Below are 11,941 nucleotides of genomic sequence, written 5' to 3' on the forward strand. Positions count from 1 at the left end.
TGGTTTTACCAGCTTGCAATCCTACCTAAAATAGAGGAGTGTTCCTATTTCTCCATATCCTTGCCAACATCTACTGTATCCTGAGTTTTGATCTTAGCCATTCTGACTGGTGTGAAGTGGTATCTCAGGGTTGTTTTGATTTGCATTTCCCTGGTGAATAAGGATGTCAAACATTTCTTTAGGTGCTTCTCAGTCATTCAGTATTCCTCAATTGAGAATTCTTTGTACCACATTTTTCTTAGGATTATTGATTCTCTGGAGTATAACTTGTTGAGTTCTTTGTATATATTAGATAACAGCCCTTTATCATGTATAAGATTCATAAAGATTTTTGCCCACTCTCTTGGTTGCCATTTTTCCTATTGATTGTCCTTTGTCTAAAAGAAACTTTGCAATTTTTTTTGGTTCTTTTTTTTTTTCGGAGCTGGGGACTGAACCCAGGGCCTTGCGCTTCCTAGGCAAGCGCTCTACCACTGAGCTAAATCCCCAACCCTCTGAAGCTTTGCAATTTTAAGAGGTATCATTTATTGATTCTTGATCTTAGAGCAAAGATCTGGTTTTATGTGGAGATCCTTGATCCACTTGGACTTGAGTTTGTTCAGGGTGATAAGAATGGATCAAGTTACATTCTTCTATGTGCTGATCCCCAGAATAACCAGTACCCTTTATTTAAAATGCTATCTTTTTTCCACTGGATGGTTTCAGCTCCTTTGTCAAAGATCAGGTGACCATAGGTGTATGGGTTCATTACTGGGTCTTCAATTCTATTCCATTGATCTACCCGCCTGTCTTTGTGCCAATATCATGCAGTTTTTATCATAATTTCTTATAAAACAGATTGAGGTCAGGTATAGTGATTTCCCCAGAACTTCTTTTATTGTAGAGAACAGTTTTTGCTATGCTGGGTGTTTTTACTTTTCCAAAGGAATTTGCAAATTGCTCTTTCTAACTCTATGAAGACTTGAGTTCATTCTGATAGGGATTGCATTGAATCTATAGATTGCTTTGGACAAGATGGTCATTTTTACCATAATCAATGAGCATCGGAGATCTTTCCATCTTCTGAGATTTTCTTTGATTTGTTCTTCAGAGACTTGAAATTCTTGTCATACAAATCTTTCACTTGCTTGGTTAGAGTCACAGAAAGGTATTTTATATTATTTGTGACTGTTGTGAAGGGTGTCATTTCCTCATGTCTTTCTCAGACTGTTTATTTTTGAGTAGAGGAAAGCTATTGATTTGTTTGAGTTTATTTTATATCTAGCCACTTTGCTGAAGTATTTTTATCAAGTTTAGCAGTTCTCTAATGAAATTTGGGATCATTCAAGTATACTATATCAGCTGCAGATAGACACATTTTGACTTCTTCCTTTCCAATTTGCAACCTTTTGACCTGCTTTTGTTGTCTAATTGTTCTGGCTAAGACTTCAAGTACTATATTGAATAGGTAAGGAGAGAGAAGGCAGCCTTGTTTAGTGCCTGATTTTTAGTGGGATTGCTTTAAGTTTCTCTCCATTAGTTTGATGTTGACTACTGGTTTGCTGTATATTTCTTTTACTATGTTTAGGTAACTCCTGATCTTTCCAAGACTTTTAGTATGAAGGGGTGTTGAATTTTGTCAAATACTTTCTCAGCATCTAGTGATATGGTCATGTGGTTCTTTCTTTGAGTTTGTTTATATAGTGGATTACTTTGACGGATTACTGCATTTTTAATCACTCCTGCATTCTTGAACTGAAGCCTACTTAATCATGATAGATGATCATTTTGTTGTTGTTCTTAGATTCAGTTTGTGAGAATTTATTGAATATTTTTACATAGATATTCATAAGTAAAATTGGTCTGAAATTTTCTTTGTTGGATCTTTGTGTGGTTTAAGTATGAGTGTAATGGTGGCTTCAAAGAACTACTTGGGTATTGTCCCTTCTGTTTCTGCTTTGTGGAATGGGTTGAAGAGTATTGGAATTAGGTCTTCTTTGAAGGTCTGATAGCATTTAGTGCAGAAGCACTACACTCATCGAGTCCTGAGCTTTTTTTTGGTTGGGATTCTTTTAATGACTGCTTCTATTTCTTTAGGTGTTATGGGACTGTTTAGATGGTTTGTTGGATCCTGATTTAACTTTGGTACCAGATACCTGTCTAGAAAATTGTCCATTTTATCCAGATTTTCCAGTTTTGTTGAGTATAGGCTTTTGAAATAGGATCTGGTGATTTTTTTTAATTTCTTCAGATTCTGTTGTTATGTCTCCCTCTTCATTTCTGGTTTTGTTAATTTGGATACATTTTCTGTGACTTCTAATTAGTTTGGCTAAGGTTTTGTCTATCTTGCTGATTTTCTCAAAGAACCAGCTCCTGATTTTGTTGATTCCTTGTACAGATCTTTTTGTTTCTATTTGGTTGATTTCAGCCCTGAGTTTGATTATTTTCTGCCATCTACTCCTCTTGGGTGTATTTTCTTCATTTATTCTAGAACTTTTAGGTGTGCTGTCAAGATGATAATGTATGTTTTCTCCAGTTTCTTTTTGGAAACACTCAGAGCTATGAGTTTTCCTCTTAGCACTGCTTTCATTGTGTCTCATAAGTTTCGATACATTGTGACTTCATTTTCATTAAATTGTAACAAGTCTTTCATTTCATTCTTTCTTTCTTTCTTGACCAAGTTAACATTGAGTAGAACATTGTTCAGCTTCCATGTATATGTGGACTTTCTGGGTTTTTGTTGTTATTGAAGATCAGCCTTAGTCCATGGTTATCTGCTAGAAAGCAAGGAATTATTTTAATCTTCTTGTATTTGTTGAGGTTTGTTTAGTGACCAATTATGTGGTCAACTTTGGAGAAGGTACCATGAGGTGCTGAAAATAGCTATATTCTTTTGTTGTCGGATGAAATGCTCTATAGGTATCTTTTAAATCAATTTGGTTCATTAACTTCTATTAGGTTCTCTGTGTCTCTATTTAGTGTGCTTCCATGTGTCCATTTGATGGGAGTGGGTGTTGAAATCTCCTACTCTTATTGCACTGTCACAATGTGCGTTATGAGCTTTAGGAAAGTTTCTTTTATGAATGTAAGTGCCGATGCATTTGGAGCATAGGTGTTCAAAATTGAGAATTCATTTTAGTGGATTTTTCCTGTGAAGAGTATGAAGTGTCCTCACTTGCCTTTTTTTATATAACTTTTGGTTGAAAGTGCATTGTTCACTTATTATCATTTTATTGGGAACTGAGTCCATCGATGTTAAGAGATTTTAAGAAAAAGTGATTGTTACTTCCCCTCATTTTTGTAGTTAGAGTTGGAATTATGTTTGTGTGAGTATCTTCTTTAAGGTTTGTTGAGAGAAGATTGCTTTCTTGCTTTTCTAGGGTGTAGTTTCCCACCTTGTGTTGGAATTTTTCATCTACTATCATTTGTAGAACTGTGTTTTTGTAAAGATATTGCGTTCATTTGGTTTTGTCATGGAATATCTTGGCTTCTCCATCTATGTTAATTGAGAGTTTTGCTGGATATAGTAACCTGGGCTGGCATTCGTGTTTTCTTAGGGTCTGTATGACATCTACCCAGGATCTTCTGGCTTTTAGAATCTCTGGTGAGAAGTCTAGTTTAATCCTGATAGGTCTGCTGTTATATATTACTTGACAATTTTCCCTTACCGCTTGTAATATTTTTGTTTTGTGCATTTGGTGTTTCGAAAGGAAGGACTTTCTTTTCTGGTCCAGTCTATTTGGAGATCTGTAGACTTCTTGTATATTCATGGGCTTCTTTCTCTTTAGGTTAAAGAAGTCTTCTTCTACAATTGTGTTGAGGATATTTACTGGCTCTGTATGTTGGGAATATTCACTCTCTTCTATACATTTTATCTCTAAGTTTGGTCTTCTCATTCTGTCCTAGATTTCCTGGATATTTTTTGTTAGGAGCCTTTTGCATTTTGCATTTTCTTTGAACATTGTTTCTATATTTTCTCTGATATCTTCTGTCCCTGAGATTTTCTCTTCTGACTCTTATACTCAGTTGGTGATGCTTGCATTTATGACTCCTGATCTCTTCCCTATGTTTTCTATGTCCAGGGTTGTCTCCCTTTGTGATTTCTTTATTGTTTCTATTTCCATTTTTAGATCTTGGATGATTTTGTTCAATTCCTTCACCTGTTTTGTTGTGTTTTCCTGTAATTCTTTAAGGGATTTTTGTGTTTCTTCTTTAAGGGCTTCTATTTGTTTACTTGTGTTGTCCTGTATTTCTTTTTTTTGAAGCTGGGGACCGAACCCAGGGCCTTGTGCTTGCTAGGCAAGCACTCTACCACTGAGCTAAATCCCCAACCCCGTGTCCTGTATTTCTTAAAGGAGTTATTTATGTCCTTCTTAAATTCTCTATAATCAAGAGATGTGAATTTAAATCCAAATCTTGCTTTTCTAGTGTGGTGGGGTATCCAGGACTTGCTGTAGTGGGAGAAGTGAGTTCTGATGATGCCAAGTATCATTGGTTTCTGTTGCTTATGTTCTTGTGCTTGCCTCTTGCCATATGATTATGTCTAGTGTTGCCTGCCCTTGCTGTCTCTGACTGGAGCCTCTCCCTCCTGTGATCCTGGTTGTGTCAGACCTCCTCAGATTCTACCTGTCTCTGTGGTCCTGTGATCCTGTGATCCTGTGATTCTGGGATCCTGTAATTCTTAGATCTTGGGTGTGTCAGACTCCTGGGAATCAAGTTTTCTCAGAGTGTTGTAGGAGTAGGTGAAGACCAGAGCCCTGGGTTTGCTCAGGGCACAGTTGCAAGCCAGAAGGAACCATTGCCTCTGCCCGGGCAGGACTTGGGTTTCTCTGGTTCCTGTGGGGGTCCCAGTTATGTTTGGTGTTTGGATAGATGTTGTGGCCTCAGATGTGATCTTGAGTGTGTCAGGGCTCCAGTGCTCCTGGTTGTGTCTGATCTCCTGGGAGTCAAACTTTCTCTGTGATTCTGTGGTCCTGGGCATTTCAGAGCACCTGGGAGTCTGACTCCCTCTAGGTGTTGTAGAAGTGAGTACACAGCAGCACCCCAAGGTCTGCTCCCTGTGAAGGTTAAAACTGAAAGGAATCTGGTATTTCAGAGCACCTAGAAGCCTGGCTTCCTGTGGGTGTTGTAGGAGTGGGTACAGAGTCAGCACCCAAATTCTGTGCCTGGTGCAGGTTTAAAACTGGAGGAACCAGTACCACTGGCCTAGTTTGAATTCCTGCATTTCTAGATACCAGGGATCCCAGTTACTTTGGGTGTTTAGTCGGTTGTTGTGCCCTCCTCACCTGTGATCCTGGGTGTGTTAGAGCACCTGGGAGTCAAGCTTCCTCTGGGTGTTGTGGGAGTGGATGCAGAGCCAGTGCATGTTCTTACTATTATTTATAGTAAGAAGGTGAAAAACAATATGTGAACTTTTAAATTTATTTAATTCTTATTGGGTTTCTTGTTTCTTTTCTATACATGAACTTCTAACAATCACAAGATATTACCACAGACTTCAGAAAAGACAAAAATTAAAATTTATCTAAACTCTGTGTGTAATATAGAAAACTTGGATCTCACATAAATATCTAAAATAAACAAGATTTAACAAATAGCTTACATTTAGAAAACTTTTATGTAATGAGAATTAAAGGACTGAAGATATAGTTCAGGATGAAGCAACAATGCCTAGAAGCTTCTTTCCAACACCGACCAAAAAAAGTGCTCAACAGTAATCATAATGGAAAATTAATTCAAGACCTAGGAACTTTGAATTCTTTATGCTTAGAAGTTATATTTTATAGAACTTGTGTAACAAAAGCTGCAATATAAAGAAAATCTAAATAATGATTAAATGAGAAGTGGACATCAATAGTTGTGACCAAGCGCACACTAGAACCAGAATATGTATCATGGACAAATTGCAAGCACACAGAAAGCACCACAATAAAACAAAGACATTCAATGATTTACAAATCAGAATAGACTCAGGGAGTTCCCATTCATACATTCATTAGACAGAACCGAACAAAGTTGCCATCAGGAATGCTGATGAGATATGTTTGGGTAAGTACACCAGAGCTGTGATTACGTATGTGAGTGGATATCGGAATCCCCTAGGAAGGTTTGTAAAACACAGATCAGATCACTGGCTCCACAAAATACATGGGACTCAGTTGGTATGAATGGCTTCCAGATGACAATTTCTAACAAGTAGAGTGATGCCGCAGTTGCTGCTCCAGAGAACATCACCAAGAACAATTGATCTACAGGCAACAGTTTTAGATGACAATGCTAACAATAAATTGCCAGCCAGAGATTAAAGGATTACCCACAATAAATGACTACCTGCGTGCTCCTAGATACTTTGTTTAATTTTGATTTTAAATTTTTGTTATATATATTTTAAAGATGTTTAGTTATTTTTAATTGTGCATATTTTTGACTCTGTGTGTGTGTATGTGTGTGTGTGTGTGTGTGTGTGTGTGTGTGTGTGTGTGTGTTTGCGTTTACACATGATTCATGAGTACAGGTCCTGACTGAAACCAGAAGAGGTCATCAGATCTCCTAGAACTGGAGTTACAGGTGTTTTTGAGCTGTTTTACATGGGTACTGTGTTCTAAGTCCAGATCCTTGGCAAAAGGAGTACAAATCCTTAACTGCTAAGCCATCTACTCAGCCCCTAAATGTATTTATTTATTCTCTGTGTATGCATGCACACACATATCATGGCACATGTATAGAAGTGAAAAAAACAACAGGAAGAAGTTGGGTCTCTCAAAATCCAGTCATAAGTGTTGGCAGAAAGGGCCTTTTCATACTGAGACATCTTACCAGCATAATACTTTGGGTTTTGTGGAGGTCTTTTTCTTTTGTTCTGTTTTTGCTTGGAGTGTTTTGAGACAAACTCTACTTAGCTCTGGTTGTTGTAGAACTATCTGTGTAAAACAGAACGTAAATTCAAACTCAATAACATCTGCCGGCCTCTCCCTTCCACGTGCTGGGATTAAAGGCATGTGCCACAATACCTAGTTAATACCTCAGGTTGTAATAAAATATATTAGCATTATTTGACAGAACCCACCTGAGATGAATTTGTGCTGTGTTTTTCTCTCCTTTTGGATGATCCCAGCAATCCTATGGAAAGAGAAAACCAAACAGGAGACAGAAAGTTTCTCCTCCTGGGATTCACAGAAGACTCTGACCTACAGTCATTCTTCTTTGGGTTGCTTCTCTCCATGTACCTGGTCAGCATCACAGGCAACTTACTCATCGTCTTGGCCATCGTATCAGACCACCACCTACACACGCCTATGTACTTCTTCCTCTCCAACCTGTCCATAGCTGACATTGGCTTCACCTCCACCACCATCCCAAAGGCTTTGCAGAATATCCACACACAAAGCAAACTCATCTCTTTCACAGGCTGTATCACACAGATATTTTTTTTCATTGTGTTTGGATGCCTGGACAATTTACTCCTAACAGTGATGGCGTATGACCGCTTTATGGCCATCTGCCATCCCCTGCACTATGTGGTCATCATGAATTCTTGTTTCTGTGTGATGCTGGCCCTTGGATCATGGATAGTTAGTGTCATGAGTTCCCTGCCTGAGACCTTGACTGTGTTAAGGCTATCCTTCTGTACAAATATGGAAATTCCACACTTTTTCTGTGATCTTCCTGAAGTCCTGAAGCTTGCCTGTTCTGATACCCTTGTCAATAACATTGTGATATATTCTATAACTATAGTCATAGCTGGTTTCCCATTCTCTGGGATTCTATTGTCATATTCTCGGATTTTCTCCTCCATCTTAAGAATTCCTTCAGCTGGGGGCAAGTACAAAGCCATTTCAACCTGTGGGTCTCACCTCTTGGTAGTCTTCTTGTTCTACAGCAATGGTCTTGGGGTCTACCTTAGCTCCGCAGCCACATCATCTTCTAGAATGAGTCTAGTTGCCTCATTGATGTACACCATGGTCACTCCCATGCTGAACCCCTTCATCTACAGCCTAAGGAACAAGGACATGCAGAAGGCCTTGGGAAAACTCCTCAGGAAAATCATGCTTCTTGGTGAAGGGAGCATAGCAGGATTCCCATAAGAAGAACTCCCATGAAATTAGAAAACATACACCCCATCATCTAATGTACTGGCTACATTTTCCAACAATAAGATTTATGCTGTTTTTATCTATTCTCTGAGAAGTTCGTGCATGCACACAAATATGATTATATATGAAAGATCTCAGAGTTTAAAAGAGACTCTGGGATGAATCATTAGAGTTAATAGTTTATTAGAAGAGTTACTAACACTGTGGACAGACAGGCAAGAGAAAAACAGCATGACTCCGACAGCATAACTCCAAAAAGAGAACAAGACCTAGTGCCAGAAACGACAGCATGGCAGTAGCTCTGATGAGTCATTATGGCCCATGTTGCAGATTCTAGGTCCTTTAATTTAACTCCCTGAGAAAGAGGTCACACTGATGAAGGGTGTGCTCACAGCACAGTCTGCATCCAGGCTTTCTGGTTCCCAGGCAGGAGGAAGGGGAAAGGTTGGGGAACAGGATTTGTGGCTACTAATAACTCTTCTGATTTGAAATTTCCAGGTAGATTTCTACCTGGAAATCTGTTAGCTTGTGATTCATAGGAAATGCCCTCAGTAGGGCATCTTTTAGAATCTGTGAGACAAAAGAGCTCCTTTGTGTATTGAGACCTTAAGCAACAATCTAGTATAGATTCTGACATTATATTCCTGTAATATTCACACATACACACACACACACACACACACACACACACACACCTTTTATTATTCAAACTTAACTCTAACCTCCCACCAATGTGACCTACTCCCAGTATCATCTCCACTTCTTTTGTTTCCTCAGTAACCCACTAAGTCAAATTAGTGCTGCCAGTACGTACACTGATGTGGGACCATACCTAGAAACACAGGCAACCTACCAGATGTCACATACCTGAAGGAGAATGGCTCTCTTCCCCCTATAGGCAACAGCTCCCCAAAGCTCAGTTAGGGATGAGTCCTCATGATTCCCTTTCCCCTCCACTCTGGAACACAAATATAGAAATACAAGAAGCAACAGAACTCCTCCAAAATTACTAACTTTGTAATGACAGATCCCAAAGATAATGAGTTTTATTAAATCTCAGACAAAGCATTCAAAAGAATAATTATAAAAATGTTTAGTAAATCAAAGAAGATGCTTAGAAACTTCTAAATCAGTTTAGAGAAAATATGAATAGAGCTAAATGAGACAAGAAAGCCAATGCAAACTGGAAAGAGGAACTTAATAAGGAAAAATTTGGAGAAAATATGAATGGATGAAGCAGAAGAGAGATTGAGACATTAAAGATAAGGTAGATGAATTGAAGCCTTCAAACTATAAAATTAAATAAGAAAGTATGACCAAACCTAAAGTATCTAAGAGACACCTCGAAAGAATCAAATTTATAGAAAGGTGAGGTGTGTGTGTGGGTGTGTGTGGGTGTGTGTGTGTGTGTGTGTGTGTGTGTACATATGTGTGTGCACCCATGCAAATGTCTGGAAGCCAGAAGTAAATGGCATCTTCCTCAGTCTATCTTTACCTTCTTGTTGTTGTTGTTTTTGTTTTTTATTTGTTTGTTTGTTTGTTTGTTTGTTTGTTTGAGAAATGGCCTCTTCTCATTAAACTCAGATCTTGATAATTTGTCTTAAGTAGCTGGCTAGCCATGCTTGGATGTTCTTCTGTCTCTGTTTTCTCAGTTCTGGGATTATATGCCCAAGTATCTAACTTTTTCATATGAGTCCTGAATATTGACCTCCTCTCCTTGTGTATTCATGGAAATAACTTTATAGTTTGAGACAATTCCACAGTCGTAGAAAATCAAATTTGAAAAAAACACACACATGTAATAGAATTAGGGGGGAAAATCCCCCTAATATAGAATATATATTAAATATATAGAATATATATTAAATAAAATCATAACAAAAATGTTGCCAAACCTGGGGAAATAAATGGTCATCCATATAGAGGAGCTATTCTGAATGCTAAGCAGACAAGATCAGAAAGTCATTGTACCATATAAAAACATTAAATACACTAAGTACCCAAAAAGAAAAGAAAAAAAAACAAATACTATTAAAAGCAGGGACTAGTGGTTGTTGCAATTCCTGAGCACATGGGCATTCTGAGAGCCATGGTAAGACTTACCCATCTGGTAATATTACTGTAGGGAAAAAATCATTCCAAAGAAAAATTCACTGAGCCTTGATGTTCCTATTTTCTGAGGGGGTTTAAACAATTCTTTTTTTCATTAATTTATCTATTAACTCACTTCACATCCTGATTGCAGCACTCTCTCCCTTCTCCCTCCTCTCCTCCCATTCCCATCCTCACAAACCCCTCTTCCTGTTATTAAACAATTCTTGGGTTGTGCATAAGTCCCATATATTTTCATTCTTTTTATACTCACAGTAAGTATAGTTCCCATCCATTATCAAGGAAACTTCTTTTTTGCAACAAGGACCATTGCAGAAAACCACAATCAATCAAAATGCAAAGTTGTGGAGACCAGTCCCAAATGGTACATCTATAAGATAACTCTATACATCTGAAGCTCGGGGATCATCGTAAGAAAGGGGGCAGAAAAATTTTAAGAGCCAGAGGATTAGGGAGTTTTCTGTAAGACTATGTCTCCTAGAAATGTCAACAAAGCTACACTTGTGAAGTCTCACCAACATGGTTGCCCAACCATGACCTAAACAATGATGATAACAATAGACAAGCTAATGTGGAAGGGGAGAAGGCTCACCAAGCCTCAACCATAGACAAAGAACTACAGGCAACTAAAGAATGCTGAGAGTGTGAGAAATAGTCTTTCACAGGAAAGGGAACCCACTTGTTTATCTAATCCCAAATGGCAATCCCTGAAAACACATATATACAATAAACAATATATTGACTGAACAGGATGTATTTTTATATATTGAGAACTATATGTGTGTCTGTGTATATTTGTCTGTGTGTGTGTGTGTGTGTGTGTGTATGTGTGTGTGTATGGAGATATCTGTGTGTGCGTGTGTGTGTAAATGTGTGTATTGTGTGTATGTGTGTGTGAATGTGTTTGTGTGTGTGTGTATGTGTGTGTGTATGTGTGTGTGTGTGTGTGTTGCTGGATGGGAATTGATCAAGATGACAAGAAAACATAAGAAAAAGATCAACCTCAACAAAAGCAGATTGTCCCTTACTAGCAGAGTGAAAAGCAGCAGTTTCCTTAAAGGAGGAAAGACCATGTGCCAAGGCACAGAGGGTTTGGGGATTTTATAAGGTAGAAACAGGATCCTTTGGGTGGAAAATTCATGACATCTGTAGATCTGATCCCCTTCAGTCTCAAACTTGTAAGTACCAATTGGTTGGTATGCTGACCTTCTTGCCAGGAGCCTACAGATAGTCTCATATGTTAATTTTCCTGTCTGGAGATTCTCATCTCACCTGAGGCTTTTAGAACATTAACCGTCCATGTATAGCAACAATTAAAGAAAAGGAAGCCATGAATTTGAGAGACAGAATGGGCTGATACTTAGAAGTGTTTAGAAGAAGGAAAGAGATGGGGTAAATGATGTAATTATAATATAATCTCAATAGAAAGAGAGAATTTAAAACTAAGATTATCCCCCTTCTGCCCAGTCCTTTCTGCTGGGACCGATGCTAGCTAGTCTGCTCCCTGGAAGAGACTGTATCCTGAGGCTCACCAGAGGATCCATTATACTCAGAATTTGGTAAGAACCACCCCCCAAGTCCCACAGATGGGGGCCAGTGGATATGGGGGCCCACCATTTCCCCAAACCCCTGCCCACTGAATAACAATCCCCTTCTGCCTGCTCCTTTCTGGTGGGAGAGACTGCTAGCTGGTCTGCTCACTGTAAGAGGCTATATCCTGAGCATACCAGAGGATCTGCTGCACTCAGAACATTTGA

General features: G+C 38.6%; 1 protein-coding gene across 1 annotated transcript; it reads left to right on the forward strand.

Moving 5' to 3' along the window:
- Positions 1–7,100: 7,100 nt before the first annotated feature.
- Positions 7,101–8,063, forward strand: Or7c70 (olfactory receptor family 7 subfamily C member 70). Its single transcript, NM_001000419.1, is given in 1 exon segment — positions 7,101–8,063. A coding segment is annotated over 1 exon segment (963 nt).
- Positions 8,064–11,941: the final 3,878 nt, after the last annotated feature.

The sequence above is a fragment of the Rattus norvegicus genome, chromosome 7 (genome assembly GCF_021556685.1).
Source record: "Rattus norvegicus strain SHRSP/BbbUtx chromosome 7, alternate assembly SHRSP_T2T, whole genome shotgun sequence".
Lineage (NCBI taxonomy): Eukaryota > Metazoa > Chordata > Mammalia > Rodentia > Muridae > Rattus > Rattus norvegicus.